The sequence below is a fragment of the Arvicola amphibius genome, chromosome 15 (assembly GCF_903992535.2).
Source record: "Arvicola amphibius chromosome 15, mArvAmp1.2, whole genome shotgun sequence".
In the NCBI taxonomy this organism is placed as follows: Eukaryota; Metazoa; Chordata; class Mammalia; order Rodentia; family Cricetidae; genus Arvicola; species Arvicola amphibius.
This window is the reverse complement of record NC_052061.1, coordinates 4,003,426-4,024,745: the sequence shown is the minus strand read 5'-3', so window position 1 is coordinate 4,024,745 and position 21,320 is coordinate 4,003,426. Positions and strand designations below refer to the sequence as shown.

General features: G+C 49.9%; 1 protein-coding gene across 3 annotated transcripts; it reads right to left on the bottom strand.

Annotated features, from left to right (window-relative positions):
- Positions 1-4,279: 4,279 nt before the first annotated feature.
- Positions 4,280-20,816, bottom strand: Slc38a7 (solute carrier family 38 member 7). 3 transcript variants are annotated; one of them, XM_038312977.1, is made up of 12 exons: positions 20,759-20,816; positions 20,055-20,195; positions 15,153-15,540; positions 13,799-13,997; positions 13,484-13,628; positions 12,594-12,692; positions 11,913-11,970; positions 11,600-11,714; positions 10,298-10,445; positions 9,662-9,861; positions 8,772-8,826; positions 4,280-5,976 (listed from the first exon to the last, which is right to left on the bottom strand). In XM_038312977.1, exons 3-12 carry the CDS (start codon positions 15,420-15,422, stop codon positions 5,874-5,876), a joined length of 1,392 nt encoding a protein of 463 aa, XP_038168905.1. In that variant the 5' UTR covers positions 15,423-15,540; positions 20,055-20,195; positions 20,759-20,816; the 3' UTR covers positions 4,280-5,873. The 3 variants fall into 3 exon arrangements, with proteins under 3 accessions (XP_038168905.1, XP_038168904.1, XP_038168906.1); XM_038312976.2 differs by having other exon boundaries at positions 20,745-20,784; XM_038312978.1 differs by lacking the exon at positions 9,662-9,861.
- Positions 20,817-21,320: the final 504 nt, after the last annotated feature.

Genomic DNA, 21,320 nt, shown 5'->3' with positions numbered 1-21,320 from the left:
CAGGCTGGCCTCGAACTCACAAAGATTTGTCTGCCTCTGCCTTCTAAGTGCTGGGATTAAAGGTGTGCACCACTGTGCCTGACAATAAATCCTTTTTAAAAATAATAATTACTTTTTGAGATGGGTCTTCCTATATAGCCCAGGCTAGCCTTGAATTTGCAATTATCCTGCCTTAGTGTGCCAGTACTGGGATTACAGACATACACCACTGTGCCTGGATTATTATAATTTTAATTTTGGGGTGTTATTCATTATTTTGTTCACTTTAAAAGCATTTTTATTTTAGTTTATGATTGTAATAACTTCTTCATTACTCTGTGTATTAGTGATAGGTGCTCATCCTCTCTGTCTGTCTCTGTCTTTGTCTCTGTCTCTCTGTCTCTCTCTCTGTATACCTTGCTTTCAATTTATTTGTAGTTGAAGCCATCACTGTAGGCCATTGGGTAGGGACTCATTTTTCACACTAGGATATCAAGGCCTTCTTTTTGGGTTCGTTTGGCTTCCCTATCGCCTAGCTCCTGTATGGGTTTATAACCTGGTTTGCCAGCTTTTCAGAGCTGCAAAGGAGAGAGAGACAGAGAGAGACCGAGACAGAAACAGAGACAGAGACAGAGACAGAGACAGACAGAGGTAAGGCCAGTTCAGGAATGGGATTCCATCCCATCCTGCTTTGGGCTCCTGGTTTGGGCCTTTGGGTTCTTCCTGTCACCACCCTCTGTAAACCTCAGGAGCCACATGCAGATCCTAGATTGTGCATGGAATAAGAATGAATGAATTTAGAACCTGGGTGCACTGCCTAGAAGCAGGGCCTGAGGTGGGAGTTCTTGTGAACTTGACTTACTGGGGGTGGGGGGAAAGCCAGGCAAGGCAGTGAAGAGCATGCTTTCGGCCAGGTGTGATGCCATAGGACTGCTATCCCAGCACTTGGAAGACTTGGGACCAAGGTCAGGGTCAACCTGGGCTGCAGCATAAGATCCTCGAAACCCCAAAACCAAACAAAAACAAAATCCTGCTCTCAGCGGAGCCTTGAGATGACAGTCTGTCTTGCATTGAGTCCGGGGCTAGGGTGGTGGCCTGGGGGCTCCCCTCAGCCAGTCAGTTTGTGCCTGTATCCTCGAGAAAGAAACTGAGACATTACACCTACACGATTAGAATTGTTTATTAGTCTGACTTCCACATAAGACTGGAGGCTGTGGCTTCAAGGTTGGCCCTGCCCTAGTATAAGGATGTCCCTTACTTAGATGTACCAAACTCCAGTGACTCAGAGATTTGGAGTCTCCTCTGGGGAGTGCCAGCTCTCCAACGCCATCAACAGAAATTACGCAAAGGGCGAAACCTCTATCTTCTGAGAGGGAAACTGCAGTTGCAGAGAAACACCCAACATGGTACCTATCTGCCAGGCACTCTACATTAATTAGTCTCTCTTAGATTTCCATGTCTTACGTATAAGGTGGTGCTACTATCTCCTCACATTGCTCAACAAAAGGAGGCTCAGAGTAGTGAACCAAGTCCCTGAGTTCTTTTTTTTTGTTTGTTTGTTTTTCGAGACAGGGTTTCTCTGTAGCTTTGGAACCTGTCCTGGAACTAGCTCTTGTAGTCCAGGCTGGCCTCAAACTCACAGAGATCTGCCTGCCTCTGTCACCCTAGTGCTGGGATTAAAGGCATGCAGCACCACCGCCTGGCTTAGTCCCTGAGTTCTGGCAGGGTAGGAGGCATCTTTGGGAATCAACCCACGTCTGAAGTCAAAGATGGCTCCAATCACCAGGCTCTCTGTCGCTCAGTGTTGTCAAGAGCAGAAGCATTGCTTAATGGAGTGTTAGACATGGGCACCACCTCAGACCTGCTGAAGCAGAACAACAGCCTAGCGATCCGAGGTGGCTCTTCACTTATGACTTGTTTGCATGTTAGAGTGTGAGAAACCCCAGTCCAAGAGGCAGTGGAGTACCCACCATGCATTTCCTGGGATAAATACGAAAGAATGTGGCCTACTTTTCTTCTTTTTCCTTCCTTTCTTTCTTCTGTCTCTCCCTTCCTTCTGCCCTTCCTCCCTTCTATCTTTCTGTCTTGCAAGGGCTCTACAGATGCAGGCCATCCCCAGCCCTCAGGCACCGGCTTTATGACTCAGCTTTACCCTGAGAGTTGTGCAGGATGAGGTCCAGTGACTAGTGTCCTTTTAGATAAACCGACCTGGAGAGGTGAGGACCTTGCCCGTCCCCTAGCCAGAGGCACTGACCACTCGATGTGGATTGGCTGAGAGATCTAAGAGGGTTCAGAGATCTGATGTGTGTGCCTGAATGGGGACTGTGAGTCCCTGGCTTGCCCTGTGGTGTCAGAGGTCATCGTTCTGGCTGAGAGTGTTCTCTGGTCCCCTTGTTGACTTATACATGATAGAAACGCTGTCTGGGTCCATCGACATGACCTGATGCAACCCCAGCTAACTAGTTAACTTCTCTCGTCTGGTTTTCTCTTCAGTTGCACCATATGGAGCTGATGCAATAAAGCATTAGCAAAATGTGAGTCCTACAGGTGCTTGCTCTCCACGCAGCTGCTGAGCACCTGGCTCCTGTGAGTCAGGCACCAGGCTGAACGCCTGATCCATGAGAAGACGCTGCACCTGTTGCCATGGAGCTTACGGTTGTCACGGGAAGGCATTGATCGAGTGCTTAATGGCGTGGCACATAAGATGGGAAAGTTCCAGTATGAGGCATGGATGGTGAGATGAGCTTGCGAGGTATGAATGTTACCTCCCCCCACCCCCCCACCCCCGGGAGTGCGGATGAGAACGAAACACCATTCTCTAGTACGTGGTCCTTCCGGTCAAGATAGCCGTTAAGGCCAAGAGCTGTTCTGCCGCCCTGACCCATTTGAAGAGCTTCCTCTTTGGCGGTTGAGTTCCCTCCCTTATTTGAGTATTTCTGAGCACAGAGGGAGTAGTGGGAACATGGTGTCTAGACTAATCCTAAAGGGGAGCCAGAGATGCACCACCTTGGCCACTCTCCCACACCTAGGCAAGGCTCACCTACACTAATCACGTCTTAGTTCTTTAAGCTGCATTTTCTCTCACTTCAGGACCTCCACTCCGGAGTGTTCACTGCTTGGAAAGTTCTCCCCCCTCTACTTAGCTAATCCCTACTCAAGAGTAAGGGGCCAGATCAAACATCACCTTCTCCAGCAAGCCCCCCTGGACTCCTCAGACAGGTCCTAAGGCCTCTGCTGTAATTTGGACGCCAGAATGTCCCTGCAAAGCCCTCCGGTTAAAGATTTCTTCTCCATCTTGTGATATGAGGTGGAAAGTTTGGTCACGGGGTATGCCTCTCAAGAGCAAAGGAGGACTCTAGACCTTGCCTGGTTAGTTTTTCAGGCAGGGTTCTCTGTTTTAAGGCTGGAGATCTTTCTTCTCCCCCAGGCACTTAAGTGCCTAAAATTACAAGTGTGCAACAATTGTTTTTTATTCCTTCTTAAACCACATGCTCCTGCGATGGCATATTTTGCCATCCAGACCCAAAGCACACAAGGCCAAAAACCAAAATAAACTTCCCCTCTCTTAAGTGTATGATCTCAAGCAGTTTGTTCCACTGACAGAATGTTTTATACTGATCAATCAAACTTTCCATTTTCTTTTTCTATTTGATTTTCGAGACAGGGTTTCTCTGTGAAACAGCCCTGTCTAGGGGCTGAAAAGATGGCTCAGCAGTTAAGGGCACTGACTGCTTTCCCAAAGGATCTAGGTTCAAATCCTAGCACCTATATGACAGCTAACAACTGTCTATAGCTCCAAGATCTCAAACTTAGTTGTGGGCATAACACCAATGCACATAAAAGTAAATAAATTAAAAGCAAAACAGTACTGGGTGTTCTGGATGTAGCTCTGTAGACCAGGCTGGCCTTAAAACTCACGGAGATACTCCTGCCTCTGCCTCACAAGTGCTGGGATTAAACTTGTGAGCCACCACTATGTGGCTCAAACACTTCCTCCTTGTGACTTCCACGTTGGGTGCCATCAGATCTGTATGACTGCTCAGCAAAGGGAGAGTTTGAGTTAGGACAGAAGTAGGGCACAGAGAAGACACTCCCCAGGCAGTGGGGAAAGATTCAGGGGAGGAAGCAGAGAGGGAGGTATCCATAACCTTCTATGGACTCTTGCTTGGCAAGAGAGCCCACTGGTCCCATTCCTGATTGCAGACAGTCGACTGTCATCTACAACGTCCCACCCCAGGTCTCCTTCCTGCCATTCATGCCTTGGACTCTGTTCCAAGCACAAAATAAAAGAGACAACAGGTCAACAGGGTAGGCCCCTTTATTAACCATCCCCACTTCCCCAGCAAGACACTGGAAGAGGACAAGGGAGAGGAAGGGTCCTGAGGTCAAAGCTGAAGCTGGATTCTAGTCAACTGTCTCAGCTGGCCTGTCTCTATGTCATGCCCCAGGTTTACCCCCTGCCCAATCCCCGGAAAGCAGCACTTGGAACCCGAGGGAAAACAGCCACCATGGGACCAGAGAGGATGGGTACCAGGAATGGATAGGAAAAGAGCAATTCAGCTAGTCTGGATGCTGAGCTTCTGCCGCCTCTACTGAACTGACCTGAGTTGGGGCGGGGGGGGGGGCTGCCTCGAAGGCCCCCTTTCACTTCTAAGATAGTTATTTTAGGCAGAATAGATGGAGAAAATTATGTGGAGATCAGTTTTGTACCTGGACTTATAAAAGCAGGGGTAGGCAAGAGGTTAAGGTCCTCAAAATACAGTGTCTGGTACGACCTCACCTGGGGCAGCTATGACTCAGAGGGATTCCCAGGCACTGAGGCCAGAACTGACAGATGTGTGGAGCTGGGCAAGCTGACATGGCAGGGTTTGCTGCCATCCCTACCCTGCCAAATACCAAAACCCATCCATGAATAAAAGAGAAGAGATAGGGTAGGGGGTGAGGGATGGGTGGGGTGTGGGAATGGAAGGAAGCATCAAGATGGAGATAGTACAAGAAATGTCCAGGGTCCCCAGTCTAAGTTCTTTCTGGGTTCTTGGGTTAGGTTTAGCTGGGGAAGGGAGAGGACCAGTTTGGAGGAGCGAAGAAATGGTGCTGGGACTTCACCCAAGACCTTAGGCAGCCTGGCCTGGAAGGAAGGTCCAGAAGTCCCAAGCCTGTGGACCCACCCAGAGCCTCTGAAAAGACAACAGACCCTCTGTCCATGTGGGAAGCTAAAACGGAGGAGTGCTCGCAGCACCACGGCAATGGCAGCCCCTAGCCCAGAGGCAGGCAGGCACCATTTGTAAACATTTGACTTAGTGATGTCTAGGGACATAGGAGGATACCCAATCTGGACCCATTAGGTTTGGATAAAGTCAGGGTAGGGACCCTAAAGACTTGGGAGGCTACCAGAGACTCACGGGGAGGCCCACAGGGGAATGGATAATTATACGATATCAGCGTCTCCTTTGGAATTTGCCAGGTCCCAGCAGAAGCCATCACTGGCTTCTAAGAGACACAGGCAGGCACTAAACCCCGAGGTACTGAGCACAGTCCTGACAAGTTCTGTGAAAGACGCCAGCCCTATGTATACAATCTTGTTTTTTTTCCCCAGAGGAAGTCAGCATGGTCTCTCTCTTCTGGGATTCACTGAGTCTGCATTCTCAGGTCCCAAAGGTTTGAAGCTCCTATGATGTGAGACCTCCTGCCACCATCCATTGACAATGCCAAGGTTGGGGAGCAGGAAGGCAGCTGGGCGGGAGCCGCCCACAGATTTGCAGTTGATTCTGTCCCATGACTGTCCCTGGAGAAATGCGTCCAGACGTCACCAGCTGGAAGAGGATGCGGGACTTGGGGTAGCTCCACAGCTCTGAGAGATGTCTCTTGGTCACACGTTCACTGAGAGGCAGTGTTCAAGCCAAGAGGTCCACAAAGATGGCATTGGCTGTGGTTTGGCCAAAGATGAAGGCTCCCAGGGTGACCAGAAGGACTCCATAAATGACAAGTGCCCACCAGCTGTAGAGCAGAGGACAAGACAAAGTTCCAGTCATTTTTTTCATGTCTCTGCAGACTCTTATCTATAACACTTAATAGAATCAGTCACCCCACTTCTGTAGGCAGAATACCTCAGGCTTCCCATGAACTTCCCCATACAAAGCTTTGCGACCCTAGTTCACAGTTAAGGAGACCAAGACCTAGATGGACTAATGCTTAAGGCAGGACGACGGCAGAATGTGAGTCTTCCGATGGGAAGACACTGAGGAAGAAACAGGTGACAGGAAATGAGATGTTGCGTTCAAAATAACATTAACAACAACAACAACAACAAAAAAGCAGAAGGCAGGGGGCTGAGAGAGGGCTCAGTGGTTAAGGTCACACAGTGTTCTTCTAGGGGATCCACATCAGGAGGCTCACAACTACTGTAGCTCCAGCTCCAGGGAGACCGGGATTGGATACCTCTAGCCTCTGTGGACACATGTACACATGCACACGAGAGAGAATTTTAAATAAAAAAGAAAGAAAGAAAAAAAAGCAGAAGGCAGACATCTATAACCACATGTAACAAAAATGCTAGGGAGCCGGGCGGTGGTGGCGCACGCCTTTAATCCCAGCACTCGGGAGGCAGAGGTAGGCGGATCTCTGTGAGTTCGACACCAGCCTGGTCTACAAGAGCTAGTTCCAGGATAGGCTTCAAAGCTACAGAGAAACCCTGTCTCGAAAAAACAAAAAAAAAAAAAAAAAAAACAAAAAACAAAAAAAAAAACCCCAAAAATGCTAGGGGGTCATCACTGGCATTGAGATGAAGAGTAATTTTTATTTTTTCCTTTTTTAAATTGATATTTATTGAGCTCTACATTTTTCTCTGCTCCCCTCCCTGCCTCTCCCCTTGCCCGCTTCGGTCCTCCCCCAAGGTCCCCATGCTCCCAATTTACTCAGGAGATCTTGTCTTCTTCTACTTTTTACTTCCCATGTAGATTATATCTATGTAAGTCTCTCTTAGTGTGCGCACTGTTGTCTAAGTTCTCTGGGATTGTGGTTTGTAGGCTGGCTTTCTTTGCTTTATGTTTAAAAACCACCTATAAGTGAGTACATAATTTTTATTTTTTTAAAGATATGTTTGTTTTTACTTTATTTATTTATTTATTTATTCCCTGAGACAGGGTTTCTCTGTGTAACAGCCCTAGCTGTCCTGGAACTCACTCTGTAGATCAAGGCTAGTCTTGAAACTCACAGAGATCTGCCTGTCTCTGTTTCCAGAGTGCTGGTATTATAGGCATGCACCACCACTGCCCGCTATTGTTTTTTAATTTATAATAAATAACTTTCTGTTTTGTGTTTTTAGGCAAGGTCTTACAGTATAATCCTGGCTGGCCAGAACTCATTGTCTTTCTGTCTCAGCCTCCCAAGTACTGAAATACGAATATTGCCATGGGATAAATTCATTTGCTCTTCCTTCCTTTCTCCCACCCCCCCCCCTTTTCCTCTTTCTCTATCCTTCCCTGCCCCCATCTCTCTCCCTGTCATGGCAGAGACTGAACCCAGGGCTTATATATTGTAGGCAAGGCACTATCATATTAACTATTTTCCCTGTCCCCGGAATAATTTTTTTAAAGCATGAAACCTTTTATCAACTATTATTCAGAGAAACAGCTTTTCCTTCACCAGATGACTCCTGGTGGTGTTAAGGGTTTGAATCAAGGTCCCACTCTGAAGTCCAGACTGGCCTTACACTCATGGCAATTTTCCAGCCTCAAATAACAAAATCACATACAAACCCCTGTGTATACTGCTCAGCTCTGTGTCATCACACACATACATGCACAGAAACAGTTTAGGTCACAGTCCATAGGGAAAAACACGTTTTAGGAGAGGGGTAAAGTGGGCTGTGAGAGAAAGACTTACCCCACCTATTTTGGATGAGACATTATATTTTCATTATATAGCCCATGCTAGGCTGAAATCATGTAGCCCAGGCTGGTTTTGAACTCTAGAAATATTCCTGTGTCAGACTTCCAGGTACTGGGGTCAGGAGTATGCCTGGCGTGGGACTCTCACTTTTTCTTCTAAAGCCTTTCAGTAGTACATAAATTGTTTTTTTGTTTTTCTGAGACAGGGTTTCTCTATGTAACTGTCCTGGCTGTCCTGGAACTCTCTCTGTAGACCAGGCTGGCCTCAAATTCAGAGATCCGCCTGCCTCTGCCTCCCGAGTGCTGGGATTAAAGGCGTGCGCCACCACTGCTCAGGATGAATTGTTACAAGCAGTTCAGATTACCCATTGCAAAAACATACATTAAGGCTCCACAATTTGGGGAGTAATACTAGAGGATTGAACCCAGGGCTTCATATGTGACAGGCACATGGTTTGTTACTAAGGTATACTTCCAAGAACCAACTTTTTATTTGTGTGTGTGTGTATGTGTGTGTGTGTGTGTGTGTGTGTGTGAGTGAGTGAGTGTATGTGCACATGTGTAGGTGCATGTCTGGAGGCTGGAAGAATTCATCAGAGCTGGAGTTACAGGCATTTGTGGGATGCCTGGTTTGTTACATGGATGCTAGGATCGGAACTCTGGTCTTAGGATTGAACAGCATGCATTCTTTCTTTTTCTGAGACAGAGTTTCTCTGTGGAGCCCTGGCTGTCCCAGAACTCACTCTGTAGACCAGGCTGTCCTGAACTCACAGAGATCCTCCTGCTTCTGCCTCCCAAGTGCTGGGATTAAAAGTGTGTGCCACCACTGTCCAGCTGACCCCGTGCCTATTTTAAGGTCCCCTTTCATCTCCCTAAAAGGCTGCTCGGCTGCCCCTGCTTTACCTGGCTGGTTTGACCTCCTCCATCTCTGACAGTTTGGCCTGAATGAGGCACAACCCTAGAAGACAAGAGGTAACCTTGAGTTTGGAGGAGACGGGGACCCACCCTCAGCCCAGTCCCACATCCCTCTCTCCCCACCCCCATCCCCGCTCCAGCCAGGAGGTAGTGGTGATGAAGAAAGGCCTGTTTCCTCTACTAGAGATCCTGAAATCCAGATTGTCCACCTTGACCCACACCCAGCTGGACACCTGGCCTCTGCTCTCTCAAGACAGGCCAGCAGATAACAAGAACCTTTTGGGCTACACTACAGATCTCAGCACTAAGGGGACATACTGAATGAGACTCAGTGGTAGCTCACACCATCTTGCCTACTCCAGAGCAGACATGGCTCCCTTGCTCCATATCCAGTGGGAAGAGCTTTCGAGGTCACGGGACAGAAACAAGCTGGGTGTAGTAGAACTCATAGCTGGACAGACAGGACGGATTTCGGGGGATCTGCAGCTGACCTGTGTCTAGAATTTGGATCTCATGACTTCAGTCTCAAGGTGTCACCACTGGGCTTTCCTTCCTCTGGACTGGAATAGGGTACCCAGATACCGAGGGTCAAGGGTCCACACACTTGAATGAAGTGTGGGAGTAGAGACCCTGGACCTGGGCCTATTGGGCTTTCAAAGGGCTGTCGATAGTTGTCCTCTAGCCTCACATCTCATCAGTAAAACAGAGATCACAACCTTCCAGCCAGGAGTCAGTGTTGCCATGGCAGCATGTTGCTGAGGCCAGGTCAGCGAGCAACAGAAACTGGTGGTTACTTTTCGTCAGCAGGTTTTGAGTCCCCAGCTAAGGTTAGGGAGGTCCTGCTGTGTGGGGAAGATAGGGGCACCTGGGGTGTGCACCTGGGAAGATGAAGATGAAGCAGGCTGCCAGGCCTCCGATGACCGAGATGACCTTGCCGATGTCAGGGATAAAGAGGGCTAGCAGCAGGGTGAGCAGGAACCACACCAGCGTCTGCAGGACTCGGCGCCGCCGCTCCCGCCCCACGTCCTCCTCCACCGGCACCCCCTTATAACGCAGCCACAGGCCTTCCACCACAGCCCTGCTCACATGAGGAGGGGCTCAGGGTGCTTTGGCTAGTGCAGGGAGGGGGAGATCCTGAATGGGCAAGTGTGGTCCCTGAGCCCGGGTCCTCATCTGTGACCACCACTGTCCTTGGTTGCTATGGGCTACAAGACTGCCTCTTCACCCAGACCTGGATGCCATAATTCCCTTTATGAAAGGAATGGATCGGCGTATCCAAAATGCTGGCTGGGAATATATAAAGGCTCAGAATAGGATATAGACTGGAGATCCTTACAGGGCTCACAGAATGTTCTGGAACCAATAAGACCTGGCATGGAGTATGGGAGAAGGGCATCCTAGACTCAGATTCTTTCTGTTGGCTTCAATTTCCCTTGACACAAAATGGGCTCCCCATAAGGCCATGTATTGTGCTGGCTCCCAGGGGCTCTGGACAGGGTGGGGAAGGGGCTCACCGCCCACAGAAGTGTAAGATGGGGTAGGAGGTGAGCACGCTCAGGATGATGAAGGCTCGGGCAACGGCCACAGCCACGTCCTCGGAGGGGTAGGACCGGAGCACATCTGGATCCACTGCAGCTCCGAAAGTCAGAAAGCCACAGATGCCTAAGTGCAAGGACAAGGGGATAGGTCAGGGCAGCCCGGGGAGGGGGAGGGTGGACCATCTACCCCTGATGGGAGTGTTGGAGCAGCCTGGGAGGTGAGAGCAGACGCCCCACTTCCTGCCTCCGCAGGTGTTGCTTGCTGGAGCCCAGCAGCACACACGGTGCTTTCTGCATTTGCCCCCCTAACTTCCACACAAACCACTGTGCTGCCATCACATCCCTCGGGTCTCAGCTCAGATGTCCCCTCCTCAGAGAACGCCTCCCTGCCCATCCAGTCACTTGTTTCCCATTCCCTCTGTTCTCTTCCGATCACCTCTCTCTAAATCCCCTGTCACCAGCCAGAACAGGGGACCCACGGCAAGAGGGACTTTGCCTGTTTGCCTCTTGTGTTTCTTGTTGTAGCTTCAGAGGCTGGGACAAGTCGAGCCCAGGCAGCTCCTGCCCTCATCTCCTACCACAGGAGGATGATAACTCGCAGTTCATTTCTGACCTCCTGCCCAAAGTAACCCATGCAACAGCCAAAAGATTTGACCGGTCATTTCCCACACAAGAAATGCATCCTCTTAGACTCCCAGCAGCATCCATTGCTCTCCCTTTGGATGCCCAGTCTCATAGGTACCAACTTCTTACACCCCGGCAATACAGACCTCCCCTGATTCCTTCCCCAGATGCCCTACATTTGTGGTTTCTCTCTTGTGGAATGCTCTTCTTCAGTCTGACTTTTCCCTCATGGGCCCCTCCAGGTGCCACATCTTTACAGAGGAGTCCTCTGTGAATGCCACCCCTACTCAGCCCCATCCCCCACTTCCTGGTTTCATCAGCCATTGCCTGGAATTCTTTTTTCATTATTACCTAAATAGAACTGTTTCTCCAAGACTGTCGATCCCACCAGGGCTGGGGCCCGTTCCCCGCATAGTCTTTGTAACAACCCCACACTGGGGACACCTTCCCTTCTGATAGCCACTTAGCATCAGAATAGAACCTGTGGGCAGGCAGAACACTCTCACCTTGATGAGAGTTCAAGTCAATGTCTACCGAAGTGCTCACCCAGCTAAGAGTGCAGAGGACTTCCCGAGGAAAGCTAGACCAGAAACTTTGGGGACTCAAGAGGGAGTGGGAGCACACTAAGCCTGGCCCCTGGAGGAGAGCACTCACCTGTGCCCATGTAGACAGCCAGAGCTATGACCATGGCTGCTGTCACCACTCCACCCCAGGTCTTTATCTCTGGCCTCTGCATGCTGTTGAAGACGGGCACACTGCTCACATGGCACTGTCCAGGTGAAGGGTATGGTCACGGTGGGGAAGCGACCTCATCTCCAGGTTTCAAAGGCCCCAGGGATAAGGGGTAAGCCAGGGGCCCTTGGTTCATCCGTCCTCCCAGGAATCCTACCGTCCCATCCGTAATCTGAGGGTCCTCCCAGGGTGGGGGCGTGAGCTAATGGGACAGCAGGGACCCTGGTGCTGGCACCTGAAATCCGAAGCAGATGGTGGGCATGGCATTGAACACAGCCATCCAGGAAACCGGTCTGTTGGCAAACACAATATGAGATTGCCTGTGAATCCCCCAGGGCCACCAACTGTCCACACCGCCCTTCCTTCATTCTTCCACCAACCTCTGACAACCAGCATCCCACACACTGAACACACACGGGCAGAGGACCTGTGTCTATGTGAAATTCAGGAGACAGTCTCTAAAAGGCCATCCTAGGACCAGAGTCCAGAATTCTTGGCTCCTGAACTAGGACTTTGCTTTCCTGAACTGTTCTTTTAAAAACAAAAGCCAAAAGGGGTACTGGAAAGCTGGACACGCTGATGTATATCTGGGATTCCAGAACTTGGGAGGTAGAGGCAGGAGGAACGGGAGTTCAAGACCAGGCTGCCTAGTAAGCTTGAGCCCGGTCTGAGGTACATGAGTCTCTGTCTGATAAATCCAAAAAGAATTGGGGAAAATGTGCCATTTCCCCGCTGGAAGTCTCCCCAGGTCGGGACCTTGCATGGCATGGTGTCATCTGCTAGATGCTTCCTACAGTGACTGATGAGTCACTGTCAATGTGCTAATGAGCCTCAGGAAGGGCCCCTGTGTGACCTTCAGATGCCTGATCTGCGTAGCAGCTTCTACCCCATGCACTTCCCAGGGACCCTCACCTACCTGGTCAGGATGTCCCCTGGGCGCATCTCTTTATCTGGCCAGATGTATTTGATGATAATAATGGCGGTGACGTACCAAGTGCCCACAACACTCAGGAAACTGCCAAGAAGGAGAGATTTGACTTCCTGCTTCCCAGGCCCAGCCACCCCTTGTCCAACCCCATGCTCAGATGTACCCATCCTTACTCTAGGGATTCAGGAGAAACAAGCGGCTGAGAGACCTGCCACAGGGAGGAGCTTGTTAGCATTTTAGCCAGGGGACACGTGCTGGCTCAGAGACCACATTCAGGAACTGGGCTGCAATGCACAGTACAAGCTCAGCCTGTGCAGCCCAGGTGTGGCAAGGGCTTACAGCTGGCCAGCCTGTGGGCCTGGCGTCTGAGAACTAAGAGATTCTGGGGTAAAGGGGGTAGAATGTAGAGACTGGGGTGCTAACATTTAAGGAAACCCTAGAGATAGCCAAGTATGAAACAGCCCAAACCCCCACAGCTTTTCGGATATAGGGCTAGGAAGGAAGCCAGACCTCTCCCCGAACTCCATGGAAGTCCCAACCACGCTGACAACACTAAGATCACCAACTCCCAGATTCCGGAAAAGCCAAAGCCCTGGCCAGCATCTGCCCTTACACTGCCAGGCATCACCAATCCCTTCTTGACAAGGACTTTTAGATCACACCTTTCAGTGCTGCAAAAGGCCACTATCTTCCCTGATATAAACGGAAAAGCAAAGTCCTGGGCCTAGGATTCTGAAGCTCTGGCCTGCCCTGGCTTGCCTGTTCTTGCTCCCCTAGGAAGATGCCATGGGGGAGAGGGGCTCCCCACCAGAAATGGCTCTCCAGTTGCCTTTGATCAGAGCCTCTGTCTGGCCCAGGCTGGGTTGGGACCTCCGAACCTGGCATATTTCTGGAAGCCGATCTCCCTGGGGATGGACAGGGGCAGGATGAAGAGGAAGGCAGTGAGGCTGATGGTGAACTTGCGGTCTGTGTACCAGGGGCTGCCGCCGGCCCCTTCGGGGTCCTTTGCCATCACAGCTATAACTGCATGGGGAAGAAGGAGCGAATGTCATGCCAGGCCATGCAGGGTCCTAAGATTTCCCTCCAAGGAGCAGGACTCGAAGAGAGGGCAAGGCCTAGGGTGGAGCACTCTTTCCCCGCTACCCCAGGAACTCGGGCCAAGGAGAAAGACGCGAGCTGGGGAAGAACCTCACTCTTGTCCTGCTGGTCCCCAATGATGATGAGGAACGCAATGCAGGTGCCGAAGGTGTAGACCGCGATGGCTACCTCACACAGCACGCCCGTCAGCTTGCCACACACAGCCCACACCACCTCCTGGTAGGTCCTCTCGTTGCTGGCCTGGGAGCAATAGCCCAGAATGACAAGCCCACTAATGATGAAAACCAGCATGCCCTGCAGGCAGGAACAGACGAAAGGATGTGGGAAAGGTGTCGTGAGCTCAGTTTTGGCATCTTTTACACCAATGTCCCCAGCAGGTTTGCAAATGGGTCTATTACTACAGGACAATTTTAACAGATTACTAGAGGTTACCGAGTTGAATTTTCTTTAAAAAACGAGTTTCAGGTGCTAGAGAGACGGCTCTATGGTTAAGAGCGCTGGCTGCTCTTTTGGAGGACCTGGGGTCAATTCCCAGCGTCGATGTGGGGGCTTACAACCATCTGTAACTCAATTCCATGGGGATCTGATGCCCTCTCCTGGCTTCCACTGACACTGCTTGCATGTGGCTCACAATCATACAAGTAGGCAAAAACATACATACGCTTCATTCAAAATTTCGAACATGCAAACAGACTGAGAATAGGGTGGACCCCCCAAACAGCTTCAAACTCAGCTTCGAACCAATTTATGATTTTCCTTGCTTCCTTTTTTCTTTTCTTTCTTTTCTTTCTTTTCTTTTTTTTTTTTTTTTTTGTTACCCCAGCACTTGGGCTGGGGAAGCAGGAGTTAAAGGCCATCCTTGGCTCCATAGAAAATTCAAGGTCAGCCTGGGCTATAAGAGCCACATCAAAAGGCAAAAAAATTAAATATGCAGATGACAACGTTCAAACCTCTCTCATTGTTAGGAAGGCTTTTGATCGCAACTGCCTCAGTGTTTAGAGTTCTGATACCTGACTTAGGCTTCATTTCCCCTCGCCCGACTGTTTAAGATGTCTTTATTATGCACACAGCATTCTACCAGTGTGTATCCCTGCAGGCCAGGAGAAGGCACCCACCAGATATCATTACAGATGGTTGTGAGCCACCATGTGGGTGCTGGGAATTGAACTCAGGACCTCTGGAAGAGCAGCTGGTGCTCTTAACCTCTGAGCCATCTCTCCAGCTCCTTCTCTTTCTTTCTCTTGTCTACCCTATTCTTTTCATACTCTTGTACTGGTTTTGGATGGTAGCTTTAAAAGAAAGTTCTGGATTAGATCGGTAATATCTATCAGTTACAAGAGAGGGAAGAATGACAGCGTTTGTCCTCTATTGCTTAGCTCTGATTCAAAGCCTCCCCTGCCAATCAAAGAGCCCACGGGCACGGCCTACCTCTACCACCAGTACACTCACCATCTGCAGGGCGATGCCAGCTGCCACACCCCCCGCAGTACTGAAGGCTGCTGGGAAGTTGAGCAGTCCTGCACCCAGGCAGGCATTGACAACAATGAAGATGGCTCCGAGCGTAGACGTGGTGCCTCTGTCTGGATCTCCAGGAGACGCCTCCCCCTCACTCTTGGGGGCCATGTCCACACAGGGACTTTGCAGCAAGCGGGCCCGCTCTCCAGCATCCGTGCTGGAGCCCCACTCGCTGTAGTCACTGTTGATGCTGACCTGGGCCATGGTCCAAGGCTACTTTTCTTCTGAAAGCTGTGGGTTCTGCCTCACGACCACATTCCCGGGGTAGCTGAAAGAGTAACTGCCCCCCTTAGGGCTACTACTCTGGGGGACTCTGATCGACCTGGGCAAGACAAAGGAAGGCAGACATCACGTTTATCCGACAACAGTGAATCTGGGGCACAAAAAGATGATGCAACTTTCCCAGAGCACTTGGCTAGGATCTGCACAAGTACCAGGCGGTAACCAACTGCATGGCATGAACTCCTCTTGGCTAAGATGCAGGTGCTGCTCTGTGCATTGTGCTCTGTGCACTGAGGTCACAGTGTGTGGGTGACAGACACAGAAACAGGCCAGCTGCACACCCAATCTGTTTCACTCTGAAAGGCCAGAAAGGTAAAAAAAAAAAAAAAAAAGACCTTACAAGTAAGAGTGGCGCTGGGTGGCGGTGGCGCACACCTTTAACCCCAGTGCTCCACAGAGGCAGGCGGATCTCTGAGTTCGAGGCCAGCCTGGTCTACAGAGCGAGTTCCAGGACAGCCAGGGCTACACAGAGGAACCCTGTCTCGAAAAAGAAAATGGAACAAAAGGATGAGAGAGGCTGGGGATACCGAGGCCCTGAGGTTCTGACAGAGCACTGGTCTACCAATGCCCAGTAGTAAAGGACGCAGAAGACAGGAGTGCTACCACGCCAGCACCTGGAGAGGCCCCAGGGGACAGGTGTGTTGCAGACACGCCTGAGATCATCTGGTCCTGAGGTAGCTTGGTGATCAGCGGTTCAGAGAAACAGAAGCACTGGCCCAGGATGGTCCATGAGCAACCTGCAACACAGTCTGGACCTAGACCCATGTGGCTTCCCAATAGGAGCTGCTACTATGAACCTACGGTGCTTCAGTGCATTTCCGCCTGGCATGCTTTCCTGCAACCCAGACTGCACGGCTTTCAAGGCCCTTCGAAATTCAGGTCAGCTCTCTCATCTCCCATATGGCAATCCCTGCCATATTGATCCTCTGTAATGTTTTTTGTTTTGTTTTGTTAAGATTTGAGACAAGGTCTCTCTATAGTCCTGGCTGTCCTCGAATTCAGAGATCCCTCTGCCTTTGCCTGAGTGCTGAGATTAAAGAAGTCTGCCACTAGCAGAAAAATATGTTATATTTTCCCCCCACAAGACAGGGCTTCTCTGTGTAGCCTTGGCTGTTCTAGAACTTGCTTTGTAGACCAGGCTGGCCTTGAACTCACCAGAGATCTGCCTGCCTCTGCCTTCCCAGTGCTGGGATTAAAGGCAGGTGCCACCACCACTCAGCGCTAGGAAAATCATTTTTAAAATTGCATTTCCTTTATTTGTTTTGTGTGTATGTGCCCACTCAGCACTAGGAAAATCATTTTTTAAATTGCATTTCATTTATTTGTTTTGTGTGTGCGTATGTGTATTTGTGTGGAGGTTTGCATTTCATCTGTTTGATGTGTGTGTGCTTGTGTGGGGGTCAGAGGGTAACTTTTGGGAATCGGAGTTCTCCTTTCATATGTGGACCCAGGGGACTGAACTCAGATCATGTAGCTTAGTAAACTCTTTTACATTGAGCTATCTCACTGGCCCAGAAAGATAATTAATTCCTAATTGTGTGTTTGGAATATTCCCAGCCCCTTCGCTGGGCCATTCACAGGTTCCATCTCTTCCCCATTTCTCAGTTACTCACTGAGTCCTTCTCGGAGTCATTACAGAGCCTGGCCCTACCCAGACCCGTAGCTTGTATGCTAGCCCCGTGTGCCCTAGGCTTGCTTCCCCTAGCCCGACCAAACGGCTCTTAGGCCAGACATGAGGTTATTGTTACTACAAGCCGCAACCAAGTCGACAGGACTGACTCCAAACAGTCTGATCCCAGGCAATGTGCATGCTATCCTTGGTCATGCGGCAGTCACTAGTGGCTGGGATTCAAAACCAGGCTTGCTGAGAGGGCAGGTAAAGGTGGCCGGTGCCAAGCTTGATGACCTGCGATTGATTCCTGGGACCCACATGGTAGAAGGAGAGAAACAACTCCTGCAAGTTTCCTCTGATCTATGTACACAGACACAAGCTGGGCAGTGGTGACACACACCATTAACCCCCCAGCACTCTGTGAGTTTAAGGCCAGCCTGGTCTACAGAGTGGGCTCCAGGAGACTGTTACACAGAGAAATCCTGTCTTGAAAAACAAAACAACAACAACAACAACAACAAACATAAAAACAAGACACAGGGGCTGGAGAGATGGCTCAGTGGTTAAGAGCACTGGGTGTTCTTCCAGAGGTCCTGAGTTCAATTCCCAGCAACCACATGGTGGCTCACAACCATCTGTAATGAGATCTGGCGCCCTCTTCTGGCGTGCATCCATGGAGGCAGAATGTTGTGTACATAATAAATAAATAAATCTTAAAAAAAAAAAAAACCAGACACAGACACAACTGAATGAATGAACAAAGACCAAATAACACCAACATTGCTAGAACATTCTTATGTGGCCTAGAACATTCATCTGCCTCTGCCTCTGCCTCTGCCTCCGTCCTGGGCCTGCTGAACTGATAATAAGCCTGTTACCTTTTCACTTATCTGGAAAAGCACAGCCTAACCGCAGGCTTCCCTTTAGCCTTGGTTTTTTCCTTGAAAGCCAGGAGGTCCACTCTTCTCCCAATCATGAAGTGCTTTCAGGAGCCCAGCTCTGAAAACAAGTGTCCTCGCACCTCCAAGAGTTCAAACAAGTGCTGGTTTGAACCTCCAAGAGGAATAATGCTTCTTAAAGAGCCAAAGTTAAGCCCCACACCATGAGCAGCCCTAAGTTGAGCACTGTGGCTCCTGCCTGAAATCTCAGTAATTGAGAGGCTGAGTCAGGAGGACTGTTGAGTTCAAGGTCAGCTTGGACCACATAACTAGTACTGAGCTATAAATATACATATTTTATTTATGCCCTGGAAATGCTGAAGCATATATGGGCAGTCCGTATACAGCGGTTCTGTTGAACTTGTCTGTATTGGGTTTCATGGTCTAAGTTGGTGAGGACGAGTGACCAGGTCTCTTCCTCAAAAGGGCACCAGATCTCATTACAAATGTTTGTGAGCCACCATGTGTTTGCTAGGAATTGAACTCAGGACCTTTGGAAGATCAGGCAGTGCTCTTAACCACTGAGTCATCTCTCCAGCTTGGGGTGGGGAAGAGGTTGGGGTGGGAGGTGGGGAGCTATATAATATAACCTTGTCTCAAAAAACTTTTAAACTAAAAAAGCATACCTGAGCTAGGAGGGGCTATGCTCTCATTTAGACCCAGAGGGCTGAAGCCTAACTAACCTGACCACTTCCTAAGTGCATGACCTTGGGGAAGTCACTTCAGTCTAGTAAGTCTTTTTTTTTTTTTTTTTTCCGAGACAGGGTTTCCTCTGTCGCTTTGTTGCCTGTCCTGGAACTAGCTCTTGTAAACCAGGCTGGCCTCGAACTCACAGAGATCCTCCTGCCTCTGCCTCCCGAGTGCTGGGATTAAAGGTGTGCACCACCACTGCCTGGCTTCAGTCCAGTATGTTTTTTCATGGTTTATTCTTATGAAGAGCAGGCTGATATTAGTAAGCATTACCCGGCTGGGGGTGGTAGAGCCTGTGCTTCCATAAATGAGGCCTGGGAGTCAATCCCCAGCAGCCGCCATTTGGGGGCTAGTGTGATGGCTGAATGGGTAAACGTGTTTGCAAGCAAGACTCAGGACTTGAGTTGGATCCCTGGAACCCACGTGGTGGAAATAAAGAATGGACTCCTGAAGGTTGTTCTCTGACCATGGCTCACTCATTCATTCATTCATTCATATTCTCATTCTCTATAATTGAAAAAAAATCCCATTTCTTCCCCCCCAAAGGCAATGATTCTGACACAACCAATATTTATCCTAAGCCACCCCTCCTAATAAGGTCATTCCATTGGGGAATCTAGAATAGACTGAGGCCCCTGGGGGTGCTTCCCAAGTGTTCCTTCTGATGGTGGACAAAGCTGGGGACATCACTCCCAGAAGGAAAAGTTGAGGTGCTCTGGGACATCTAAGGGACATAGTCCTAGTGCACACACGTCTGCTGGGCCAGAGTCAGAAACGTCAGTCTAGCCACAGACTTGTTCCTCTTACGCAATCTGCCCCAGCCAACTCAGCAAAGTCTCAGTGGTGAGTAGTAAAGGCAGGCTGGGGACACCCCAGGTCCAGACACAGCTCCAGAGAGGTCTAAGGCCATCCTTGCTAACACCATAGAAACAGACATTATGGTCACATGGTCCCAAGCCTCTCTCTAAGAAGCAAGTTTCCCTTTGGCACCCTTGGCCCAGTCCTGTGCCATCTGCCAGCCACTCCTGAAACCATACAAAAGCTCAGGTTGAGTTGTCGGTGGGCTTTCAATCCCAGCACTCCGGAGGCGGAGGCAGAGGCAGGCAGATCTCTGTGAGTTCCAGGCCAGGTTCCAAAGCAACAGAGAAACCCTGTCTTGAAAAACTAACTAACTAACTATCTAACCAACCAACCAACCAACCAACCAAAGCAAGCAAGCAAGCACAGGCTGAATGATTCTATCCCCTGGACTCTCACTGGTCTAAGAGCTCTCGCCCCTACCCCAATTAATCAGCCCCACTGTTCCCAGCTTACCTGTTATCCTAGAAGAGGGTTGTTCTCTCTGCCTTAAGGAATGGGATTCGAGTCTCCTCACATCCCTTTTTGGCCTCAAGTTCTTCTCAAGGCTTTACCTAAAACCTGCAGTCAGTTTCTTCTCAAGGCTTTACCTAAAACCTGCCGTCAGTACAGAAAAGAAGTTGGCCTTTTGCAGCTGGTTACAGGGGTGAAGGTGGGGTTACACGGAGTAGTTCTGAATAACCCGTAGTACAGACTGGAGTGCCAGATCAGATAGGGCAAAGGCCCACGGAGGAAAGAAATTACGTTAAGGTCACAATGAACAGTTAGCAGGGCCAGAACTATAACCACGATACATTCATGCTTAGGTCAGAAATGGAATAGATCTTACCGGCTTCCCAGTCTAACCTGGGGCCAGGACTGAAACATGAAGTTTAGTTGCATGGGAGGTGGGGAAGGGAGCACCCGGCCAGTGTGGGCTTGCGTGAGCCCCAAGCATGATATAAAGGCAGTGGCTTGCGTGTCTAAGCTGACTCGATCCTGGCCTAGGACTGGGTGGAGAGCCGCCAGCCTAAGGCGTGGCTGGACCGGTTCAACAGAGGACACCAGAGAGGATGGATCTGGAGCCCTGCGGGAACCTGGTCGAGGCAGACTTGGGGAACTTCAAGGACCCAGAAACCCTACAGCCCCACCTGGCACCGCCCGTACCTCCGTTCACAAACCTCGTAGGCGTCTTTTCCGAGCCGACTTTGGAAACACGTGAGCTTGGGTCACATGACCACCCGTCTGGCAGAGGCTGCACGACACTCTGGGAATTGTAGTTTTTAAGCCAGTGTCATCCTCGGACCGCACCAGCTTCTCAAACCTACAACATAGTTCTGAGCCAACTTGGCTCCCTGCCAACACGTTTATCCAGTTATTTTTAGGCATGATCTCTTGGCCAAACCAAACACTGTTCCTTCCTCCTGGAAAGAGCGTTAAAGAGGTTTGGCATCTTTGTCCTCGGGGGCAGTGGGCCAAAACTATTTGGCCTCATTATCTTTGTTCCTGCATTCATTTCCACAGCAAGTGACCCCAGAGTTTCTTTGACCAAAGAGTGTGAGGGACCATTGAACAAAAGAGAGAGACAGTTGAACATTCATTAATCCCTGGCTACAACCTCAAGGCTGGATTTCAGAAGTGTGTCAGGCGTTAAAAGGCTCTCAATTTATTGAATGGAGGTGAGAATGTTCAGAGCCTTGGCTTTTGCGCTTGGCTGTATGCCGGTTATAAATAGAGTCAGTT

Bases quoted from the DNA above. Each gene is read 5' to 3' on its own strand.
- Slc38a7 (XM_038312977.1), bottom strand. From the start codon at position 15,422: ATGGCCCAGGTCAGCATCAACAGTGACTACAGCGAGTGGGGCTCCAGC. The intron at 12,693-13,483 runs GTTCGGAGGTCC...CCTTCTTGGCAG, and splicing joins GGCTTCCAGAAATATGCCAG to TTTCCTGAGTGTTGTGGGCA. The intron at 8,827-9,661 runs GTGCACACCCCA...CTTGTCTTCTAG, and splicing joins CTTCATCTTCATCTTCCCAG to GGTTGTGCCTCATTCAGGCC.